This window comes from Brachyistius frenatus, unplaced genomic scaffold, assembly GCF_029030835.1.
Source record: "Brachyistius frenatus isolate BFR_SWC_R1_liver_20210118 unplaced genomic scaffold, ASM2903083v1 Contig_88, whole genome shotgun sequence".
NCBI lineage: Eukaryota > Metazoa > Chordata > Actinopteri > Embiotocidae > Brachyistius > Brachyistius frenatus.
Window position 1 is genome coordinate 106389 of NW_027210687.1, and position 25560 is coordinate 131948.

The window sequence follows — 25560 nt, forward strand, 5'->3', positions numbered from 1 at the left end:
TTTGTATCACTTTAAGATCAAAGTCACTTACTGTAATCCTATATTGTGTGAAACGTTCCTCTTGGCCACACTTCCTCCAAAAAAAACTAAAACAGTGTTTCAAAATGAACACACACTCTCTGTGACACAAACTTTCCCTCTAAAGGGGGAAGTGTTCAACAGGAACTGGCTACACATCTTCCCTCAATCGGCTTCCCTCTGTGATGGCTCAACCTCCCAAAATGAAAGAGAAATCAATACACAAACCCACCTAAATGTATGCACAGAAACTCACAGATACAGCGTGGTTGGAAAGTCATTAGTGAATATATGGAAGGTAAAATGTCCGTAAAATGTAAACAAAATGGACTTTTTATTGTCCGAAATACATGGGAAATATATTTCACATGTAATAAATGAAGCCAAAAGGCAAAACACTCAGATTCATGTGACCACCAGGCTAACATGACCTCAATTAGGTTCACTTTTATCATGAGATTACACTCAGTCAGGAATGATGGAAAAAGTGGCGGCTAAAAGAAAGACAGTGAAACTTTGCATAACATTTTCTGGAGGGCTCTTTCAGGAAGATTTTTAATCCTACAGCTTCAGTTTCTATTCAATTTTTTTAAATATATTTGTCTGCTGTTAATCTGTGCATCCTTTAGGTCTGCTGGATGAACGAGGAAGTAAAAGAAGCTGCAGCAACCTGAAAAAGTCTGGAAACACTCCAGATTTCAACAAGATGTTTTGAGTTTTTACAACACGGGGATGGGAGTAATAATCTGGTATAAAACTGAGTATCATGATAGCTTTGTTAATCACATACTTTATCCTCAGTTGTATTGTGGCTTCCAGCAATAAAACACTGACATCATTTCTGGTAACTGGTTCATCTGAGCATGAGCTGATTCATTTAAAATAACTTTTGTTAGCATTAATCTAACTGTAGCTCCTGTTACTGGAACAGTGTAAACACTGAGTTGTGTGGACACAAAGTTATGTAACACGGGGCAGTACTAATAAAGCAAAACCATTTTTGTCGTGTACAAAACACAATTGCATAAGGTTTTGTTTCCACTGAGACAAATCAAGTTAACTCTAATGTTGTTAACTGCATCTTTTCACTCACAGCCACCTTATTCCAGGCAACTAAAGTGTGAGAGCAGTTTCTGTTTTCACCGCACAGACTTTGGCAAAGTGAAAATAACCATTTGCTGTGAATACCAATCACTCCAAAACAATACCAGGCCCCATTTTAATATTCCTAAAACACATTTCTAAGCCACACAACTTAGAGCATGTTTCTGTGAGTGTTTTTAAAGATGCAGAGTTTAAAGCCCCCCCACTCCCACCTAAGTTGATGTGACCCTGTTTAACACGTGTTTCTGGTTTTCCTCAGGAAGCTGTGAAAACCAGGAGATAAGATACTGTGGCAAAGTTGACATACAGGCCTCCGACAAAACAGCTGCATTAAAAAAATCACACGGGGAGACGTTGGTGAAAGTATAACACTGGTCTCTAATCAAAGGTCACAGTTCTTGTTTAATGTGCAATAGTTTGTATGTGGAGACAGAAGATATAAAAATCTACTGGGACATATGACAAGGGATGACTCGGCAAACTACTGCAGAGTCTCTGTTTTAGGGTCGTAGCATTTACTGTTGAATGCAGCTTTATAGTCCATAATAGTGGGTTATAGGGACGTAAGACAATATTGATACTGTTGAGAAATATTTTGTGATACTTTATTGATTTTCGAAAACACTTCATTGATTTTTAAAGATTTGTCCCAATTTCTTTGCTCAGAGTGAACAAACACGTTATGATGGTGGATGTTGCCAGCTCTGATAACTGCAAACCCAAAACCCAAAGTTTTATGCGTATGGTGGGATGCTGTTAGGACAGTTTCCTAAAAATAATATTTAAAAAAAACAACTAAATATATCACCTATATATTGTTACTACATATATTGCTTGCCGTATCGCACTATTTTCCAATATATTGAATCAAAACCCTGTATCATGATACATATCCTATATTAGCCGGATTCTTGCCAATACACAGCCCTAGCATTAGCTAAATGCTAACATGCTCACAGTGATGCTGACGTGCTGATGTAAGCAAGTAATGTTTACCATGTTCGCCATCTTAGTTTTCACATGGACCATGCCAACTTTTGCCAGTTGGCACAAAACACAAAGTACAGCTAAGGAGCAATCTGTGCGTGTGTGTGTGTGTGTGTGTGTGTGTGTGTGGAAGAGATGCCAGAGGCTGCAGCTCTGCCACTCAGCCTGCCAGTTACTTCATATTTTCCCCACACTTGGCCAGCGGTTTGATGCGTAACTCCAGGCCTTAATAAAGGAGCTCACATATAGGACAAATATCCCTGTAGGCTGGTGTCGCTCCTGCACGGCTCCGGCTCCCTGACTCAACTACTCTTTTGGTGTCGCATACCCAGGGAATTTTTTTATGAAAGGCCACATCCTGAAATTTCCTCTTACATAAACAGCTCGCTGACGTATTCTTAACAGTTCTTCTTTTATCCAAACAGCTGCTTGTAAATGCTGATGGCAACCAGTAAACTCACGAGTCCTGCGAATCCAGCAACTGCAACCTGTCACACTCAGCTGAGCTCTGAATACAGATATGTCATCCGAAGCAGCCTCCCTTTCATCTCTGTGCTTCGCTCTCTCCTCCTGCTGCTTACTCCATCCCCCCCTCATCGCTCCAACATATAAGAGGGCCCCTCTGCCGTGAGTTTGGCCCCTTTGATCAGCATAAAGAAACACCGCTAACATGACACACTGCCAGGCACTGTGGTTACTCGGTGATAAATCGCTGGCCTCCCGGTCCATGTGATTGTCATTTGTAGTTTTTGACGGAGGTAAACAGCCTCAAAGGCAGACTTAATAAATGTTTGATGTGAGCCTGTTTCCTTTTTAACCACAGTACAAGTTTTGTCCTCTTGAGTGCGTGGAGCGCACCACTCTCTCAGGCAGGACGGGGGTGTTGGGTTTCAAGCTGGACCATTGAACCAGCTGCGAGGCAAGCAGAGGGGGGAACAAAGCACCCTACTGTCCCCCCTTCCATTTGAAGATGGGACATACTGGCCCTACAAAAAACACCAAAGAAAGGTTCTGCCGAGGGGTTCCCATTACAAGACACTGTTTAGTGGGAAGGCCTGAAAATAGAAAAGTAATGTCAGTCAACACAGCAGGGGTGCAAACACTGATAAGAGCAAATGGAGAGGTCTTGATTATCTCCTCGGCTTAGCCATCAGCAAGCAGGTTCTGTCTTTACTCAACTGTCTGTTGCAGCTTCATTCCCGGCACAATCTTCTTTTTTTTAAAATCCCGATTGCATTAGATCAGTCCGATCCCCGACAGTTTCATCCGACAAACCAAGAAGTCAACAAGTTTTATCTCCTCCGCCAGTCTTCCTGTCCTTGACCCTCCACCCCCGAGGACCTGAACGCTGCATGAGCCTAACAAACTTTAACACAAGTTCCTCTCTGCCCTTCCTCCCACAAAACCCTGAACAGAGGAGGAAGAAAATGCATGAAGAGAAATAAGGGAAGGCAATACAGGAAAAAAAAGAACAACAGTTATGTTTGGGTCTGACATAGCAGAACATACAACATTGTTCCACACCAGCAGAAGGGACAACATTATGTGGACATGCTCACCATCACATTCAGCTTTGAAGAGTAAATATTTTAAACACCAGTCTCATTTTATATATATATATGACCTTTATTTAACCAGGTAAAATCAATTGAGAACCAATTCTCATTTACAATGATGACCTGTCAACACAGTCCACACAGTGACACAAGATTGCCAGTGTGTGAATTTGGTGACTAATCAAGGATGTTGCACTCTTGTAATGCAATACATTAACAACACATAGCTCTTCTGTGACCTCGTCCTGCGCTTCATAATGTGGTTTTCTACATTTTCCAGTTACTCTGACGAGACGTGTTGCATCCAGCTCTCATTGGAACACGTAGGTGGAGGGCAGTGATCACGGCAAAAGCATTAGCAGGGAAAAGAAAGTAGTATTACCCTTGAAAACATGGCTACGAGCTGTGCTGCATTATTGAAGCATTCCGTTGAAGAGAAATGTAAATCGAATCTTTCAAATCAAGTGTAAAATAATGTGTCAAGAAAGGCTCGTCTCTCTTTGTAGCTGCACATCTGAATATCTGTTATTTGTGTTATCCACAGAACGGAAGAAATATCACCATCACACCAAAATTAAGACAGGAAAGCTAAGAATATCACAGACTGCTAACTTTATAGAGCAGGACTGCAATCTATAATTATTTTAATTATAAAGTACATGGCCAATTATTTTCTTGGTAAATTGATTTATCTCTGAAATGTCAGAAAAGAAAAGAATAGCTCAGCAATCTATTTCAGGGTGAGCAGCGAGTCATTTCCCCCTCCGCCCCCTCGGCAGGGCGCGGCGCTCCGGCTCATTGTCTGACCGGGGTGGTGAACCTTCGGCGGCGCGGAGTGGGAAAAGGAATGTGGTATTGTAGAGTCTCTGTCCAGTATCCCGAGGGACCCGATCGCCAGCCTCCCCACCACCCTACCACCCCACCACCCACCACCCACACATCTACGCAGTAAGGACTCAGGTTCCACCCCTGACCTGGGCCTCGGCGGCCCCGGCTGAGGGGACAGTGGCGCTGTTGTTTGGACTGGTGACTGGTGACTTTCAGGGAACGAAGGCGCTGTGAATTGCACTGGCGACTGTTTATCGATTATTTATCACGACCCTGATCGGTACAGCAATGTACTGTTCTCCTGCGATGCTGTGATACAACTGTCCTTTACTTCCTGGCAGTGTATCCTCGTTGGTGACTGTCTGACATTTAAACAGTGGTCCATGTAAGCATGTGTTGGTATTAAAAACACTGAGTTGTCCTGGTGGCCTCGGTTAAAAGTCCCCCGCGTGAAGGCCGGCTGCAGGCCTCGGCTCCATGGCCTCCCCACGCTTCTCTCTCCCCTCACTTCCTAATACTCTTTGGTACACGCTGTTTTTGAGCCTCATGTATAAATGGATTTTGCAACAAATTATGCGTGACTCTCTTGCAAAACACTGGCGATACTCTTGTCGTTGTGGGCAGCGGTATGTGATAGTATTATACTTTGACTTTCTTTGTGATTCCCACCCATGAGGCACACAAAAACAGCTGCTCCTATGAAAGCCATTGGACAGAAGAATTGTGTGAAGTGTACTGAATGCCAGCGTCTCACTAAAACACAAAATTAACTCATATTAGTAGAGAATCTGGCCTCTTGCATGTGGCTTTGGCAGCACTGGTGTAACTGGAACTGCACTCATTGTTCAGGTCATTCATTTTAACATTATGATATGCTGTAAAACATCATATATGGATTTAGTAGAATCAACAAATCTTTTATCATTAACTCATTAATTCAACTTAAAATGTGTTTATATCAAACCACAACTTAAACTTTAAGTATTTTAACTTGAAATTATTAGGCGAATTAAATAACTGCTAATAATAAATAAATTTTTGTAGTTTGCAGCAAACAAACTTGCTATTTGTCTTTAAAGATCCCATTTTTTTTTTTATACTTTCCTTGTGTTTATTTGCAGTATTGATATCTTTAGGAAGATAGTTTTGTGGTTTAAAGTATCAAAAACGATCTCAATATTGTTTTACATATCCCCTCTTCAGCTTCTCTCTAAAGCTCCACCAACAACAGGCTGTTTTGTGTCTGTCTCTTTAAGGCGCATTGATATCAATGACTCTCTCTTCTGATTGGCTGATTCTTTCCTGACGTCTGCACGGGCTAACCACAGGTTTTCTTCAGTCTTGTAGCTTTGCGACAGACTGATCACGCCGTGTTTTCTTCCAGATAAAAGATAGGACAGCAGGCTGTGCTGAGGACTGACATGAGCATTAGTTTGTGACATCACAAACTAACAGAAGTCCAAACGGCTCAGTTTCTAAAAACAGGCTGTGTGCATTTCTCTCTGGATTAAGCGATTCTGCACTTTTAATGTGTTTTTATGGCACTTAGGTCTGATTTATAATTAAAAAAAGAAACAGAAATCTGAATTTACATGGGACCTTTAACACGTGAAGACAAGTCGTGTTTTGAACCAGTTTAAAATGATGAAATGTTACCTGTTCCTGATCATAATGGGTCCACTACAGTTGCATTACACACACTTATTGAGTGCATTTACTTTATTTAACTGCTACAAATGAATACAGTGAATAATGAACCTTTTTCTCATGTCCACATTAATAATGATGTGTTGAGACAGCACTTGTTTCTCTTAAACAAACACACGTAAGACACATGTTCCACATTTAAATGCACAGATCTCTGAGATGCAACACAATGAAGGTCGTGACACCTGCTCTGTCTCTGAAACCAGACAATCCTCAAACAGTAAGGTAGGATGACTTCCATGCATGTACACACACCCAGTACAAATAGAAACGCAACGCTCTGCCAAGCGTATCAAAAAACGTCAAGCGACAGCATGCAGCCGGTCAGAATGAATCATGAAGTTCATCTGATCCTGTCAGACGAACACAATGAAACGCACTTCATTACCCAAACACAGCTTGAACAATAGCTGGCTTTGTCATAGCGGCTTCAATGATAAACCGACTGACAAACACAGCAAACTATCAGCTGGAAATACTTTTTTTTTTTTTTAATCCAGAACTGAGTGTCTGTAGCTGTAACGACACGCTATTTAACTATGTATCTGTTACGTCCGGCTACATATGCTGGTTTCATTGCAAAGCGATACTGACATTGTTCCCTCAGCATTAGAGCCACACTTTACTGCCCTGCTACGAGCTGCTGGCTTCGAGAAGAGGATCAAGATGACGAAGTGGGAGAATCTTCCACCAACAACAATGACGGGAAGTCAGCACAAACGTCCTGAGGTCTGAGCGCAGGCCGAGACTCCCCGAGACAGCAGCAGTTCGCCAGAAACACACCCCGAACCATCCTGGCTGGAATAGTTACTCTAGGTGTGGCCATTTGTGCCTCTAACGCATGATTAACAGAAAACTTGACCCGCCAGCTAGTCCTGATTGCATCACATCAGACGTGGATCTGATAAAAGATAAATGCTCAAAGAAGTAAAATAACCCCTTCAAACAAGATGACAGTACACAGACAGGAATGTCCCATGAATTGATTTTTTTTTTCCATTAGAGACAGATAATAAAAACTTTAGCTGAATAATTTCCACTCAGCTCTGCCAATGTGGGAAACTGTGAAAACACGTGTTTAACTTCAGGCGAAGACAAACACCAAGTAGACTCCAGAAAACAACAAGTTAAAGGACCGTTGTCAGTCCGAGCGCTGAAGGCCATGCAAGTGGAGAGTATACAAATATAGACCAAATCCTCCCACGCAGCTCTCTGTTAGAGGACCGCGCTTTCTATGTAAAGACGGAGAAAAACGTGTGGGGAACACAATGGAAGGTTTTCAAGATCTTTAATAAGCAGGTTTTATTTGAACGTGCAGATTAGAGGAGAGAAGTGACAAACAAGTCGACATGAAGTCTCCCTCTGGGCTCATTTCAGGCCTCTCCAGTCTGTGCGGTTTACATCTTTCGGCAGAATCAGTCTGGCGGAGAGATTACACACACACGCGCTCTCACAAAACACTTTCCTACGTACAAGATCTCATCTAGATGGCAATTTCGTCCGACACGGGCGCTCCTCCTCTCCTGTAATTAGTGTTAAAAGACAGACTTATGTAAGCAGCCAGCCGTCATGAAGGAAGATTCCCCAAAAAACGTCTCGCACTCTCGTACTGCAATCTGAATCAACTCGTCTAAAGAAAAACAGGAGCAATCTGGGTAAACACAGCTCCCGAATGTACATTTTATAACACAGTTTCACATGGTGGGATCTTGTACTTTGCTGACTAATGATTTAAAAATAAATCAAATAGCCATCACAGTTTCAAATGTCCAAAACCCAAAAATGTTCAGTTTGCAACGATTCATGATTGTTGCTTGAATAAAATGATTCAGAAGATTAATCAAATTTCAAAACACAACAGATGACTATTCATTTGTCGACTGGCTCCTTGTTTCAGCTCCAGTTTGGATCAGGTGTTACACAAGCACCTCCAACACATCAACACAGCCACAAATACAAACTAATTCCCACTTGGCTCGTAGTGCGAGCTCGGAGCGATCACCCTCGGCACACTTCACTGCACTCCGCGATCGCAGGATAACATTTTTACAGCCTGGTAAACAAAACAGCGACCTTTGGAACCGCTGGTGTGTTTTTGTGTGTTTTGTTCCACTCTGACGACAGCGGCTCTTCTTCTTTTCCCGCAGCGCGCTGAATGATTTGACCTTCATCACTGATCATCCATTTTTCACACCTCCCCTGCACTGTCTCACTTTCGCCTACCTCTCATCCTCGCGCATGTATACTCTTCACATGTACTGCACACACGCACGCACACACACGTGCATCAAGCCATCGGTGTAACCATGGGAATGTAGAGAGCGAGGCTCCTAAGTTTCCGGGGAGGGCGTTGCTCTTCGAACCCTCTTTTGTGTCGCCTGAAAGATGAAGCCAGCCAGGCGGAGTGCAGACGTCAGTGCGACTGCTAAACCAACACTGAGTGTGTCTTTGGAGGCTGTATGTGAGTGTGTTAAAGCTTTGGGAGGGTTTCATGTGCGTGTGTGTGTGTGTGTGTGTGTGTGTCTGTGTGTGTGTCATTGGCTGGGCGACAGGGCTCGGGCACAGGAATGCCGGACAGGATGTAGGAAGAAAATTCCAGAAACAGTAGATTCAATGCCAAACACACCCCGTGGTGCCTCCGACTGCAACATAGAGACGCAGCAGAGTCTGATCAGCATCCCTCGAGTCCAATTTACACTCTCGTGTCTCTTCTGTTCCTAAGTTTGTTCCTCAGCCTGCGAAATCTGAGTTTGTGCCGTAACATGGACGAGAGACTCCCGAAGATCTGGGCTCACTGCTCAGCAAGAGTACTACTGGATTTCTGCTCCATATTTTAAACTCTGGGAAAGTGCTGCAATCAAAATCCAAGTGCTGAAAATGAAGTTTGTTGGGATTGTTTGTCACGATGCTGATTCTCTCTGGGTTGCATGCCACTGTGGATTGTACTGCTGCCGCTCCATTAGGCCATCTGTGGAGACTATTGAGAGTAAACACAGGAACAATCGCTGTATATGCCTTTGGACAAACAACATAACCCAGCACTCCTCGAGTGCTGCGCGCAAGCGGGGGCCAATGATGTTTTAATGTGGCCAATGATATTTATTAAAATATCATTGGCATTAGTGAGGAGAGCAAAGAAAAAGAAAAATCTCTTCAATACCAGAAACATGATAACCAAAAAGCCCTGCGTGTTCTGGGTCTGTGAAAGCTGACATTATTATGAGAAAAGAAGGATGTAAGGAAGCAGCAAGTGGCAACGAAAGATAAATGTCAACGTGACATTCAAGTTGTGCGTTTCTTTTAACAGCTCTGATCGACTTAAGCAATGAATCGACTTATCGCCGCAGATCGGACGTTTCCAGCCTCTCAAATGCGAGGAGTTTCTGTGCTTTATGTGGAATGAGTTTTGTACAACTTCCTGAACAACGGCACTGAAGAGGTCTTCTTGGATTATCTGAACTTGTCAAGAGTGTTCACATTGTCTAATCAAAATGAAATAGTCGGTTGCATCTTTTAACAACAAGAAAGGACCACAAGCTCCCTTATTTCACGACATTAAAATAAACAGAAACCCAGACGAGATCTCGAGTCCTCCAACAGTTCAAAGTGTCTTCCAAATCATCGTCATTTATAACTTTAACTTTACCCTGAAGTATCACCACTATTTTTATCTCGTTGACCTCCTGTCAGCTTCAGGAAATCATTACTAGTGTCCACCTAGTAATTTAAAAAAAAAATTTCCCCTCGGGGATTAATAAAGTATATACCTACCTACCTACCTACCACCTAGCTGCGACACTGTGACATCATGGTTTGTGGTTCAACCAGTCGTAAGTGAAATGAAAAAACCCCTCAGCAGCAGGTTCTTTGATCTCTGATCTCTGCCTCTTTATGATAGCTGCTGGCTGTGCACATCGCAGCCTCTCTTCCCACCGACAGTAACGTACTGAGAGTGAGCGTCCGACGCAGACACAAACAGCCTCGGGGGTAAACATTCAGGATGCTGCAGAGAGGGACACCGCTGTTCCAGACTCCAGGATCCCTCTCCTGCTCAAGTTCTTTAAATAAAATATATGTATAAAAGGTCCTGAGTTCACAGACACACACACACACACACACACACACACACACACACACACACACACACACACTCACACACACACACTCACACACACACGCACACACAGTCACACAGTCACAGGGACAGCGTGGCAGGAGAAAACAAGGGTCGACTCATCAACAAGCTGCTGCAGTGAGAATGTGCCCATAATGTTTTACAGACAAAGATCAAAGGGTGAAAAAAAATCATTTCGTGGTGATTTATAAAGAGGCACCAAACTATTTCCTGTTGTTTGTTGCGGAGGCTCGAGCGATGTAAGTTATTTGTTCTGCTTGTTTTCTACGGTACACTGTTTTCTGCTGTGTCTTTTGTGTTTGCTTTGGTGTGGTGTGTCCTTGTTGCTGACTTCATGTTCAACCGCAGAGTGTCACTGTAATAACAAGACAGAATGGCTTCCTATTTTAAAGTGATTGCACTTTGAGACTTAGTGGCAGAAAGAAAAGAGAGATTGGAGAAGAGAAAGTTGAGCAACACCTGTTCCATTTTGGGGTCCTGGTTTGCTGATGCCAAAGCTGGACCAGGTTTGTGTCCTCACTCACAGTAAATGTCCTGCCAGCTGATCTGCCCACAGCAAGGATGTTTGCAGCTGACTGACAGAGTTGAGGTCATTATCAGCATGAGTGCACTTGCATTTCAGAGCGTGTTGGTGGAGGTGACATCATGCACAAACTTTTCGCCTCACTCACCTTCTCAGAGTTGATGCTCAGCTTCTTCTCGACGTGCTCGTGGACTCCTCCGTTACTCTCGGGCACCGGCGTGGATTCCCTCGGTGTCCTGTCCTGCTCCTCCTCCTCCTCCACCTCTTCCCGCTTGGCGTGCAGCTCATCCCCGCTCTCCTTCCCGTCCACCTCCCCGTTCTTCTGCACCACCTCCTCTTCCTCCTCCTCCTCTTCGTCGAACGGTAATGGGACGCCGTCGGTGACGTAACCCTTAAGACACTTCAGGTTGTGTTTCTTCAGCAGCTGCTCCGTGTCCGGGTCCACCACGATGAGCTCCAGCCGGCCCGCGGTGGCTCGTATCCGGGACACGACCTGCTGGTGGCTCTCGTTCTCCACGTCCTCCCCGCTCACGAACACCAGGCGGTCTCCGGCGCGGAGCCCGGAGGTCTCCGCCGGGCTGTCGGGCTCCACTAACCGGATGAACTGCCCCGTCTTACCTTTCTCCCCATGGAGGTGGAAGCCGTAGCCGTTGTCCCCCTTCTCCAGCGTGCACAGCCGGGGACGCAGATACTGGCTTTTACTCGGCATGGTCGGCTTCAGTCGCCTTCACACTGCTGCTGGTCAACCTGTTGCTCGTTCACAGTTGAAATGTCCAGAAATCCTCCTCAGGATGCAGCCGAGGAGGTGTGTGCGTGTGTGTGTGAGAGTGAGTGGTACCCTTTCCACAAAAAAACAACAACACCCAACTCCCGCCCTGTTAGGGAGATTAGTCCGTGGGAAACCGTGCTGGTGTTGGTCCCACTTCCACAAACAAGTCAGTGTGTGATTTTCTCTTCACAGTTAATGTAATCCTGAGAGGGGCTCCTGTGTGCCGTGGGGGTCCTGACCCGGGATGTCTGAACTGAAGCTGGTTGAACTCTCTGAGCGGTCGCTCCCTCTCAGAGTCCTGCCACAAAAGTGGAAAAGCCACTCAGGAAGAGGGAGGTGCGTTCACGGAACAGCCCAGCTGGCTGCTTCATGCAAAGCAGTGCGAATGGATCCATAGATACAAAGAGGCTGTCCAGGAAAACACGGGATAACTAGGAGGAGAAGAAAAAGGAGTGCTGCCCAACCCTCAAAGCTGCACTCAGTAACTGTGGACATGTTGAAACCATGTTGTTAAAAAACTTCTCTACATAAAATACCTTTAAAAAAAATGTATTCAGTTTTAATTTTCACAATACTTCTTACAGATTTCTGGTAGATTTTTCTTATTTAAATATAATTAAAATCACTTGATTATCAGTGATAATATTACTATTATTATTACTATTATCAGTTTTCCTAATGATGCAGCCTATAATCTGCAATAAAAAAAAACAACGTAATTTATCGATGTCTTGCATGCAATGTAAAGTAAAACATTTAATATAAGAGTTTTAGTGATGTTTTGCCCTAATTACATGAACTCCAGTAAACAAGTATGCCTTTCTCACATGTCACATGAAACTAAAATGATCAATATAAACACATTGGCCCTGTCTTGACATGTAGATCTTCATGTCTATCTGCTTGTTTATCAGCAATAATCAGCATCAGATTCAAACCATCTCTGCAGCCTGTCATCCCGGAGTCCCTGCGGCCGTTTACAGATAAGAGAGACTTCACTGTGAAAACAGATTCTGACAGGATGTTGCTCGACTCCAACCTGAGGCAGGATTTGCCGTCTCAGCAGTTTCCAGATTTCACAAATTGAACACACACAGCAGAGAGCTGTGTTCATTACGGAAAGTCATCCAAATTGCTGAATTCATAGTAAAAGTCAGAAAATGCACCTTAGTGTGTATCTGCAGTGTGACTCACGCTGGAGAGATGGATGTGAGTGGGAGAGGAGCTGAGCTGTGTTCAGGTATACAGCCCAGCATACTGTGAATCATGAATATGCTTCGTGTTGTGGCCTTTTTCAGGGACTTAGTCCAACCTCACTAATAACAGAAACATCATGACAGGGACGTGGAGCATCATGTCTCTATCATGTGCATATATAATGGAATAAAATAGGCTGTAAAATACAGTATGAGCATATTGATACTGTTACCTGTCTAATTTAAATAACAGCCTACTTTACTTTTTCTCGTGGTACACACAGTACTGGAGAATAAACAGGGGAGCTGCTGCCACACAGTGGCTCACCAAGCTCAGCACATCCAATCAGCCGTCAGTGACTCCCACCCCTCTCCTCTAAAAAGCCAACACACACACACAGAAACACAGACAAGACAGACTTCAATAAAACAACACCACATACATTACAAAATATACTTTATATATATATATATAAAAAGTATATTTTGTATATATATATATAGTAATGATAACAAAGCACTTTTTCATGGCACTTTGTGATCACTGTGAAGGGACAAACGTGACATCGAGCAAAGTTTGACAAGCAAACATTCATAATGAATATTGTACAAAGAGTGCGTGAACAGATACAGCTTCGGTACAGCCCAGACAACGACAGCCATCTTTAGAGGACAGGGTTTGGGAGTGCTGCTTGTGCTTGTGTGAATCTGTGTGGGAATGCTAAAAAGGTAAAACTGCATGCTGAGAAATCTCTGAACATAGACATGAAAACAGTAAAAAATAATCTGCGTGCATGTACAGTACTTTGGATGAAGTTTCACTGGCTCTTAAGTAAACGTACAGACAGACACACACTGGGCGAGCGCCCTCCAAACATCGGCTTTATTCTATCTAACAGCAGTACAGATGTGAACAGACGGGATCATTTTAGCTACAATCTGACTAAGAGACTGAAGTCCACTTCTCAAACACACTTAATTCTCAAAGAATAAAGATGAAGACTGTAAGGCCAAAAGGGATTCAGTTCACAGCGTGGTCAAACAGGGATGAAACGAACTAAGAGCTGCATGGCAAAACGCTATATCCATATCAACAGTCGTATCGATGGTTTAATATAAAACTGCTGTTTTTGGAGAGTAGAGTGATGGATCTGGTTTTCTGTTTGTCCCTGCAGATGGATATAGCATTTCAGATTGTAACTCCTGACTTGTACTTTGATATAACTGTCACCACAAAGACCACATACATTTTCTACGCATGACATAAAAGATTTAAAATTCACATTTCAGAAAAGGGATGGCAGCCAATCCAGGATCCGTCTCATTCAGCCGAAAGCTCAGTGGAGGAGACGAGGACATCCGCTTCTCAGGGTTCGGTGCTGGGATTGGCTTTCGTAAGAGACAGCAGACATTTTTACCTCGTTCCCTCCCTCCCTTCCTTCTTTCTGTATCTGTGTGTGTGTCTCTCTCTGCCTGGCGATCAGCGTCAGCTACATGAAGCCGCAGCAGCCAGACTTGTGCTTCTGAGACTCGATGTAGTCGTGTATCTGGAACTTGGGCTCATTCGGCTGCTGCGTCGCTCTGTGCTTCAGCTCCCTGACAGAGAAACAGGAAGAGAAAGAGAGACACAGGAAGTTAGATAGAGAGGGGGTGGATGTGTGGGCTGGGGCACAGACAGGGTCAACAAATCAAGAATATGAGAAAGGAAGAGAAAGAAAAAGCGCAGGAGTACTGAAATCTTATCAAAATGCCTCTGGTGTGATATCATTTAATCTAACTTCCACTTAAACCTGCCATCATGTGGAGATGACAAGTCACCTACATTGTCCTCCTCTGCAGCTCTGGGAACACACTTTTTACACATTCATTTCAGACTGAAGAAGTATCTTTTCATATTTCCTGCCAGTCAGTAAAAAAAAAAGGTGTGTGTGCACAAAAAAACCAGGAATGACGGAGTTATTGTTCGAGATCTACGGGGAGCCTCAAACACACACAATCCCATCATAATGAGACAACAGCAACAAACAACGGATTAAGCTGCAAACCATTAGCGGGTGTCAGCTGCAGGAGTCGAAGGGAGATTTGATAGCATCGATGCAGTGTTGAAGAAAGGTATGAAAATACGCAATCCAGTGGAGACACCAGAGTAAACCCAGAGGCTACAACAGGAGGTGGACTGCAGCCATGTAGGACAGCCGTGCTTCAACTACAAAACCCATCAATGTGAACCCTCCGTGTTTATCACTCCAGGAGCATGAACTAATTGTTTTTGTTTTTTTACTTTTCTACCACACGCAGTGAAAGTTGCGCAATATATAGGTACATTATTTTTGTCATTGCAGAGGATTAGTTCTTTAAAAAAAAGATGTAGCTTCTGAAGTGTGAAATATCTGATTTGGGATTTACTTGTGGATGACTCTAATCATCAACCAAGAAAATTCAGTTTATTTTATACTCACTTCTGTTTTCTTACTTTCAGTCATTTTCTGTTATTTAGGTATGTGGTGGGGTGTAGTAGGTCTGCTCAATAGACTCTCTACCTGCTACTTCTATCCAGCAGTTTGTTCCCAAAATTAAATTAAAAGGCTATGAAGCCTTGAATGAAGATACATTATGTCTCCAATAATAAAATATTCACAAAGGCTTCCTATATGGTTTTATTATATTCAGCTAACTACATTTCAAAAGGACTACTTGATGCAGTGTCTTGTGAGAAGGGTAACCTAAATACCAACGCATTCTGTGATCAGATTACAACATGAAATACACTACAAGACCAAGAGTATATGGACACATGGACATCCTGCCTTTTTTAATTATTAAATAGTTTATTCTAAAACTATGGGTGTTTAAAAAGCAAGGCTTGGCTCACAGTTTGTGATCCAATTTATACCAAAAATGTTGGATGGGGTTGAGGTGGAGGTTCTTTGCAGGTCAGTCTGGTTCTTTTACACCAAACTCTGCCCAAAGTAATTGCACTCAAAGTTGGTGACATATTGTTGAAAATGTTTTTCATGATGTAGTATTGAGGAGAAATTCCTCATTGCAACAAATGGCCATTTTCCAAACAAATGAAAAACAGCAGCAGACCAAAAGTACACAAAAGGTGCGTGTCATGCTCAATCGTACTGTCCTCCCTCGCCAACATTCAGGCAATCTACCTGCAATAATCCTTTAAACATGCCCTGAAATACTTTTCAACTGTTTTGTATAAATAAATAGCATCACAAAACACAACATGAGCATCTTGTCCTACGTCTCTTATACCTGCACAAGTGATTTAAAAAAAATATATATATATATTTTTTTTTTTTTAACACTTGAGGGCAGCATGACAAGCTGTAAAAAAACAAAAACAACAACACCAATGACATTTCCTCACCCTTATTATGTTGTCATGGCAACAAACATTTGGCTGTTTACACATCAAGGATACAAATTAATGCGTTTTCAGTGAAACAACGCTACGGCCACTAAGAGAGAGAAGCAACACAGCAAAGCTGTGGACTGTAAAACCAAAACAATCAGTAACACTGAGGAGAACTGAACGGTCAGGTGATAGTTGTGTAGTTCTTTACTACAATCAACTCCTTTTTACGTTACACATTGTCATTTCATTTATTGCTAAAGAGGATTTATCATATTTCTCTGTATTTTCTCTCAAATGTAATGTCACGATGTTAAATGGTCATATCAAACGTGCCCAAAGTTTCAAATGATGTAAATAAACACCCTGTGACGGACTGGCAACCTGTCCAGGGTGAACCCTGCCTTTGCCCATAGTGAGCTGGGATAGGCTCCAGCCCCCCGTGACCCCGTTCAGGATAAAGCGGGTGTAGATAATGGATGGATGGATGGTAAATAAACACATGCAAAAATAATTTCTTTGAGAGAAAAGCTCAGGCCTCAGACGGCTCTGAATGGATTTCCTTATATGGTCATCTGTTCCAGGCACAGCACGCCCACAAAGTACACTCTGCCACTCTTTGAAGCAAGTGGTAACCATAGACTATATAAAGGTGGATGTGGCTTCCAGGTCTGAAAAATGAGGCCAGTGCAGAAGAGATTTAAACTGCAATACCACCGAGTACCTCTAAGGGTTGGCTTCAAAAAAGCCTCCCGCTCAATTGACTCCCATTCAACCTCTCATGAAATATGAAGTGAAAAATTGTTTTCAGAGGTTATTTTGGATTTGCTAGCTTCTGATGCTTCTCATCAGTTTTCTGGCGGTCCATCTGAAAGTAATCCCATTATTAATGAGAAAATAGACCAAAAAAATGCAATGTTTTTTTGGGGGGGACGTATCTATTTGATTGACAGACCTGTGGTGCTGTCAGCTTTCTGCTATCAGTGGGCAGGACTTAGTGTTGTCAGGTATCCAATCAGATCGAGTCAGATCCAACATTTGCTCCCGCCCAGCGTGTCCAAATATGGTCACTACCGTCTCCAAACCGCTCGGAAATAGCAAGATGGCAACGTCCAATAACTGAACTCGAGACCTCATAACAACTGTTCACAAACCAATGTATGATGTCACTGTTGGATGCCACCCACTCATTTGTGAACTCTTTTGACTGTACCCAGGGCATGTCAATAAAACGAGGCAGGCCCCCAAACATACCTGTCTTTGAGGCCTAATATCGAATTAAACTATGGATTTATGAATTATTAAGATGGACCACCAGAATACTGATCACAAGCCAGAGGAGAGCCCCACGTGGCCTTCGGTGGTATTGCACTTCACAGTACTTTTGTATTGGCTTTACTTTTCAAACCAGGAGATTAAGCCCATTTTTTAAATAGAGCTTATGCTCTAAAGTTGTTCCACCACTCTGCTCAGGACTCACAAATACCACCTGCTGCCCCTGGCAGAATTCCTGGAAAGTGACCAGTCAGAGGACAGTGGGCATTTATGGAGGGGGGCCTTAAAGAGACAGAAGCTAAAATGGCTTGTTTTAGACTGAAGATGAGCTGAGAGGCTGCAAGAAGAGCCAGTATAAGATCATGAAAAAGGTTTGTTTTTTGGACTGTGAATCATGCAAAGCTACTCTGGTGGAATCACAGAATAAAACTAAAACTAAAATGAAAATGAACATAATAGGTCCTCTTTAATATAAATTGATTACAGCAGCTTATGGACTTACTTTGCTATAGCGAGAAAAGACAGCTCCACATTGACTCCTGTCTTTGCACTGGTCTCCATAAATGGTACTCCATATTCCTAAAATGGAAAAACATTAGAAGAGCAATGTGTGTGTGTTACTGAGACTATAACCACTTGAAGACATCATACATTACCTTCGCCAGCTTCTCTCCATCCTCTGTCTTCACGACCCTCTCAGCGGCCATGTCTGACTGTAAGACAGCAGTGGGAAGAGAAAACAAGTCATCATAGCAGGGGCGAAGGGCCACAGATTCACCACGCCATTAGCCACAGTAGTGCACCAATCGCGTCAGCCCATACGTCCTCTTGCCTGGCAGCTTTGCTGAGCCCCTTCAGACTGATGAGATGTCAGACACTCCACCTCCAGCAGAAGAGCAGCACTCCCACAGAACGATGCCGCCGGCCCCGTTGCATTCACAGCAAATGATCTATGCTGCTGCTACGTGACATCAACAGCTCTCGACACAAGTGAGTCCTCTCTGGGCCACCAGAGGGAGCTTCTAGATATATCAACACTGACTTACTGGTTGCAATGAGACACGAAAATGTCTCTTTTCATCACCAGAAGCATTGTGCAGAAAATGTTCCATGCATTGTGAGCTTGATGCTAGTTAGTGAGCCACTGATGTGATTGTATTCTTACCCGTTACAATACTGAACTAACACTGTGTGATGTATAAAACAAAATTATGAATTGATGTGGTACTTTCAAAAGCACCAACTCCAGAAACTGACCCGCTTTATGTTCAAAGATAAATGTGCACATTAAAAACATACATTTCTGAGCACACACAAACACGATTAAGGCAACAATTCACTTGTAAACGTTAAACCAGGCGAATGAGAGCTCGCTTCCATGCATGTATGGCGCAATGAAAGCATTTTCTGGCATTTAAGCCTTCGCATGTCTGGCGAAGTGTGATAAGAGTGTGTTAAAATTGTGCTAAGAGACCAGTTATCTTCCTGATCTTTTTATGTAACACAAAAAGGAAGCCATGCTCACCTTGTTGCCGAGCAACATGATGACCACATCCTTCTGGGCATACTCGTGTATTTCAGTCAGCCAAGCCTTCAAGAGTAGAAAAGAAAGAGAGATGCAGGAGGGAATGAGAAGGGGAGATTGGTCTATAAACAAAACAAATACCACAACTTGAAGACTGCATTTTCCTGTTTCTCCTGAGCTGTGTTATTACAATCCTCCGATCAGTCATGGTGACACTGAGTCACTCTTATTCTTGAACACTTATTTCTTTTCATTACTGAAACCAGAGACTGTGCAGCAAGCAAACGATAACATCATGTCATCTCTCAACAAGTCCATGACAAAATGTTGGATCCTGATAGTGCTTTGTATTTAAATAGATGTAAATAGAGAGTAACATTCAGCCTGAGAGGTTTTAGAAGCAGGAAGTCAAAATGAAGACAGAGAGAGAATGAAAGTGGGAGGAAAAGTAATTTGAGAGTCTTACCCTGATATTGTCAAATGACAGCTTGCTGGTGATATCATAAAGCAGAAGCAACGCTGTAAAAGGAAACAGAGCAGAATTTTGGTTGCACTTTTATTGTTGTCACGCTCTATTATACATATGGCAGCCATGTTCCTTCATTACCAACACTGGGCCTTCCTACACACACACAGCACAAGGAAGGGAAATATAAAAAGCAAAGGTTACCCTGGGCATCTCTGTAGTAGGCGTGTGTTACGCTGCGGAATCTCTCTTGGCCAGCTGTATCCCAGATCTGCGTAACAAACCGCATAATTACACAGGAGCCATTGTGGGGAAAACACCCTGATCAATCCTGAGAGCAAATCCAAAGCAGCCAGACAACAAGGAACATCAAATTATACTGCTCTGCAAAGCTGAAATGGAGTTTACTTTATTTAGTCCAATTTAGTTAAGACTCAAATCAAAACTTACATATGTTACATAAACCAGACAAAGCCAAAACAAACAGTCAAACCAAGAGAGCCAAGTTAAGTTTAGGCTTGCCGGAGAGGAAACAACAGTCAGCTGAAAAAACAAAAGCTTTTCCATCCTTTGGCTGTTCCCTGTAATTAAAACACATCATATGATTTGGCATCATCCTACATAAATACTATGTTCTTTCATCCTATCTGCAGTCCAACTTTAGAACGATACTTTGACACCGTGACCACTATCCTCCACCATTACTTTATGTGTCTGAGGTAACAGTCATATTTATAAATATGTATCTACCTTTTTATTATATTTTCACTTATACCATTGTCTGTGAAATTCCAACTGCAAGTGTGATGCTATACACCCTGTATGAATTATATTTGTGTTTATTAAAATAAAATATATTTTCGATAGTTTCTACTTATGTTTCTGAGATTTTCTCACCAGTTACCCACTCGCTCACATTTGCGCTGACGTAACAAGTGAATTATCTTTTTAAATAGCTGGTTCTGCTAGTTAGTCGAGTTTAGCAGCTCATTTTGAAAACTGAACTTCCTGAATCAGTCCTGCATTATTCTGCTCTATGAAGCCAAAAGTAAATTACATATTTACTGTAGGTGAAGTTTGGTTCAGACTGGGATATGACTTGTTTACATTGTTTAAACATATAAAATGTTTCTGTCACAGATTATTTCAAAGAAAACGCCTAAAACTCAAACTGTCAAACAGCTGGCTGTTAAAGCGATATTTACCCCCATTAGCTGCATCCTTAAGCTGGTCATAGATAAAAACAGCCAAACAATGAAAATGGTTATTTGTAGTAAAATAACTGGTCTAAAAAGATATGCAATTGAATATATCCTCTCCACCTGCTATAATGTACTCATGCAAACATTTTCCATTTTCTCAACCTGAGATTTGCAGTAAACGATGGACTAACCGTGACAGTCTATAATCACAGATTTTTATAATGTGCAAGTACACGTGCGAGTAGAGATGAGAAGCTGAGGATTTATGTGAGCTCGCAGAGGAGTCTAATTCTGTCACCTCCCACTCAATGTTGAATGAACAGGTCATGTTCATAGACGGGTATCTGCCATACATTAACAGCACGCTGCTGGCACACAGCCCTGCAGAGTCCCTTCTACTACCACAGTCTCACACTTCGGTTGGATCGCCAATGGCAACAATGACAGTTACATCCGAAGCATATCTCGGTCAGCCGAATGCTTTTCAGATATTTTGATCAACAGGTCAAGAGATGATTTGTCATTTATTGAGCCGAAATGTTGACACTGTCCATCACGGGTCTGGAGAGAAGGTGCATGCTCTCACCTGGAGTTTGACTTTGAGGTTGTCGACGTCCACCACTTTATTCTACGGGAACAAGAAGAGCGGTGAGAGACAATTCACCATATGCTCGAGAGACTAGAGTGCTGTGAAAGTGGCACAGAAATGAAAGACGAACATCACAGTGGACAAAACAAACTCAGAGAATCAATGAATCAGCGCGTGGCAAAAGAAACAAAGCTACAAAAAGTGTCTTTGAATGCTGGCAGAGAAAGTAATTTGCAACACCCACACAACAACAAGGTCCTGGGATTAGACTTAATTACACAACAGTGAGAAAGACGACTGGCAGCATAACAACTGACTCCCCCGTTAATTTCCTGCAGCCCCGTAGGGGTGCCCTCTGATTTCCCGTAGAGCAAAGACAGGTCTAGAATAGTTTAGTTTTCTTTTAGTCTATAAATCAAAAAATTCTGATGGTGAGAGAAGTGGAAATAAAGGTGAAGGTAAAATGCAGAATTTTAACATGCATGCACCATCATGCAAGGGCAAACTGAATCATGGGGGTGAGCGGGTATTTTGGGAGTGTTTTTTGATGTAACCCTGACCTACAGCAACAAGCCCGATAACAATCATATCTCAACCTTTGCACAGCAAAAACCACGACAAAGAGAGAGGCTGAGATGAAGGAAGTTTGACAAGCAACTGCATTTCCTCAATCACTTCATAAATGAGTGTCAGTGACAGGTCATCAGAGCCGCTGCCTTTCCTGTTCACGCACAAAAGCACAAACATCCACTCAAAGAAATGCTGAAGAAGCCTCACAGTAACAAAAGAAACCTCTGCCAAGTGTGCAAAGCCATCGCCGGCAGCTGGAACCGCCACCTGCTGAATCCTTGGCAGAGTGGACATGGTTCAACCCCTGCATTAGTTGCCATGGGTTTCCATTTTTTCCCCCAATTATGACGTGAGAGGAGCCTGCATGCTGAGTAACTGCTACAAGGAAGCATGCCGAAAATAGACCGGCCATGTTACAAGCTGCCACAACAGCCTGCCTGCCCATCCATGCAGAGAGGACAACCTCAGCATATTGACTCAACTGTTTATCTCACGTTACTCTGTTCCTAAGCAGCTTTTGCCTCCTTTTCATTACGAACACCGAGACCAAAAGGGAATTGCTCGCATTATCAGCCATTCTTCTGAATGAACAGTGTGACCCTGAATCCATCATGTTTCTTTTATGAACGTTGCGTTCAGTGTCCCTTCCCATTTTAATGCATTTAATGAATTGCCTCTGGCCACAGTACCTGTTGCTTTTGCTTGAGTGGGTTGAAAGAGGAATGTTCACGTTTCTGAACAGACTGGGTCCATAAATCTGTCAGACATCCATTATGTTCCCTCATGTCTACACTGCTAACCACACAAGACAACTCATCGCTTTGGCTAATGCAACACAATTTCCTCCTTAAACCGTGCTCACTACTTGACTTGCCATTAGTGTGAGTGTTTTGCTTTGATTGGAGGAAAGGGGAAGTTGAGGCAGGGGTGTGGGGGGTGTGGGGGTGGGGGGGTGGACTCCACCTTCTCCCTGTTTGTCTGTTTGCTCCAGTAGAATATGATATACAGTAGGCATTTGCTTCAAATTCAGCAACAGTCCCTGTGTGTGTGTGTGTGTGTGTGTGTGTGTGTGTGTGTGTGTGTGTGTGTGTGTGTGTGTGTGTGTGTGTGTTTGTGTTTGTGTTTGTGTGTGTGTGTGTGTGTGTGTGTGTGTGTGTGTGTGTGTGTGTGTGTGTGTGTGTGTGTGTGTGTGTGTGTGTGTGTGTGTGTGTGTGTGTGTGTGTGTGTGTGTGTGTGTGTGTGTGTGTGTGTGTTTGTGTTTGTGTGTGTGTGTTAATAGGAGCTCGTCTGTCAGCAGGGTGACTCCTCCAGGACCGAGCTGTGCAGCAGCCAATCCTTCCAGGGGACATGGACGTGGGCAGGCATCTGCCAAGACATTTATGAAGCCGTCCTCAGCGCCAAGCAGCACAAGTGGTCTGTGAACTCGAATGATTGGTGAGATGACTTGTACATTTGGCTCGATCATCGCTGAGTGACGCGTGGAAAATAGGTGATAATTGGGCCGATGTCACTCGAACAAAATGGATCTCCTGTTGTTTTGTAAACATCATTAGGCTGTTCTTCGAATGCTAAATATTTCCTGGTATGATTAACAAGAATATGACAGACAAACAGCAAACCATCATTGGCTCGTACAGAAATAGCAAACATCAGAATGAGTTCATTCAGTGAGTACGGGACTGTTCCACAGCATCTCTCACCCTAAAGTCTATTCCAACGGTGGCTATAAAGTTGCCTCCCAGAAATGCCCCATCTTTAAAGCGCACCAAGATGCACGTCTTTCCCACGGAGGAGTCTCCCAGCAGCATCACCTAGAGCAAATCCAGCAGCAGAGAAGAAGAACAGGTCACAGCTGGTCAGAGACATGACAGCACGTACGACGGCAGGATAAAAATAACAATACCCCGAAGAGGAAATAAAAGCTGATGTGGTGCATGAATTATTCTGCAACTGAGCAAGGAAAAAAAAACATTTCACAGCTGGGATCATAAAGTTTGACTCATATTGCGCAATATCTCATTTTGGCAAGCAGCTCAAATGTTAATACAACGTGACAAATACGGCCACAGTATCCACATAGTGTTGTGATGCACTGTCGACTAAGCTGCCACCAACATGTGACACTGTGCCAATACTTGGAGAAGAGATTCAAGATGTTTGCTGTGTAATTTTGCTTTCATCATGTTTCCGTGCATCCTTCTCCAAAACTAATCAATATAATTACAACAACAGGATGTGTAATTGCACAATCTATTCAGCAGCATGTGGTGGAAGTAGCAGCCACACAGCCCTGGTGGTTTCACTGCATAAACATGCTGTGGTAATAAATACAATCAAACTTAAATGCAACTTTTCCTTTTGTCTGTGGGTCTTTATGAAACAGTTGGAGATGTGTCCGTGCAGCTTTTATCAATATACAAGTGGAGGATCTGTGACGAGCAACAAGTAGCCCACTACACCCTCGGCAAATATTTTGACCAGAGGGCGATCAAAGGGGATTTACAGGCTCGCAGACACTTCCTTCGAGATGCAAATGAAACCATCAGGTCGACGACTTGGTGCCTGCTCTGTTATCAGTGTACAAACAGTGAACACGGCCTGTTCAACGACGAGAATGAATAAAGACTTCAGATTAGCAGTCAAACAGTCTTCAGATGTGAAGAGCCGATATTCATGTTGTTGTTGCTACAGTAAATTTACACACCTGTTCCAGCAGCTGCACTCAGAAAAGCCAGAACAACAACAAAAACAAAGACACAAGATAAGACGGAAATACACACCTTGAAGGCAATATCATAATACTCGTTAACAGAAGCGCATCTCTCCAACACATATTTTGACGTGCCGTTTTTACTCTGCTTGTCCGTCAACGACGTCTTTCTTGAGGACATCGCAATGCCAAGGAAAGAGTGCAGACGCGAGAGCCAAACCACAGTTATCTCCAAATGTGTCCAAGAAAGGACGCGCGCGGTGGTGTCAGATCTCCGCCACTCAGTCCCAGTCTCCGCCGACCTCCAGCCCCTCTGCTTGCATACTGCGTGTGGCCACAAAATGATCACCAGGCGCTCCCCGAGACAAGTCGCACCTTCTCAGCGCGGCGAAGAGAAGGAAACCACGATCAAAACTTGAACGACAAAAATCAGCGGCGGCGGCGCCTCGGCGTCTACATCCAGCAGTCAAAAAAGCGATAATGACAAACAGGCGGAAACATTTCTGTTATTTTGCAGAGTGGAGCGCTGCATCCTGGCGTGGGCAGATGATTAACTGAGCAGCTATGCGCGGACGTCGAAAGCTCCCGACGCGTATTTTCTTAGGAGTGGAACAAAAGTGCGTCTTTCATGCTGACACTGTACCCAAATAGATGCATGGGTCAGATGTCTGACTCATCTGCCACAGGTGGTGCTCGATCACTGCGAGGGTCAGCAAAGTCACACGCCCCAGGAGGAGACAGGAAGATCAGCTTAAACACACTTCATTTGGGATATCAATTTGCTCTTAAATTTGGATGGACCTTCCTTTAAAGTCAAGAGGTGCGTAATGGGGTTGGCACCTCTTACCAAAAGCCTTGCGGCACAAAACATGTCGCCTTAAATTATATCCAAGGAAGATGCTCTCAAAGCCATCTTACAGCCTGTAATAAAGTGGCTCCAGTCCTTCCTTATTTTCTGTAGCCTCATCATCAGCCCTTTTTTTTTTTTTAATGATTCTTCTGAACAGCAGGCAAATGGAGAATTATCCACGAC

At 43.2% G+C, this 25560-nt stretch overlaps 2 protein-coding genes across 3 annotated transcripts in view; both read right to left on the bottom strand.

Moving 5' to 3' along the window:
- The window catches only part of LOC138627610 (Na(+)/H(+) exchange regulatory cofactor NHE-RF1-like), a 29076-nt gene extending 17016 nt beyond the window's left edge, over positions 1–12060 (bottom strand). The window contains exon 1 of one of the 2 annotated variants that reach the window (XM_069710055.1): positions 11007–12060. In XM_069710055.1, the coding sequence (XP_069566156.1) occupies positions 11007–11567 (561 nt within the window). In that variant the 5' untranslated portion in view covers positions 11568–12060. The remainder of the gene's footprint in view (positions 1–11006) is intronic. The other variant, XM_069710054.1, reaches the window with a different exon arrangement.
- A 1616-nt stretch (positions 12061–13676) lies between these two features.
- LOC138627611 (ras-related protein Rab-37) lies at positions 13677–25299 on the bottom strand. The gene is made up of 9 exons (XM_069710056.1): positions 24598–25299; positions 23518–23628; positions 21245–21286; positions 19661–19727; positions 19457–19509; positions 18991–19056; positions 18122–18178; positions 17968–18044; positions 13677–14419 (listed from the first exon to the last, which is right to left on the bottom strand). The coding sequence occupies exons 1-9, from the start codon at positions 24706–24708 to the stop codon at positions 14314–14316; spliced, it is 690 nt and encodes a 229-aa protein (XP_069566157.1). The 5' UTR covers positions 24709–25299; the 3' UTR covers positions 13677–14313.
- Positions 25300–25560: the final 261 nt, after the last annotated feature.

What these genes read in the sequence shown, in the direction of transcription:
- LOC138627611 (XM_069710056.1), bottom strand. Translation starts at nt 24,708, where the DNA reads ATGTCCTCAAGAAAGACGTCGTTGACGGACAAGCAGAGTAAAAACGGC. An exon ending in CTACTACAGAGATGCCCAGG is followed by an intron (nt 19,510 to 19,660) that starts GTAACCTTTGCT and finishes TTCCTTTTACAG; the next exon opens with CGTTGCTTCTGCTTTATGAT. An exon ending in TGTCATTTGACAATATCAGG is followed by an intron (nt 19,057 to 19,456) that starts GTAAGACTCTCA and finishes CTACTCTTGAAG; the next exon opens with GCTTGGCTGACTGAAATACA.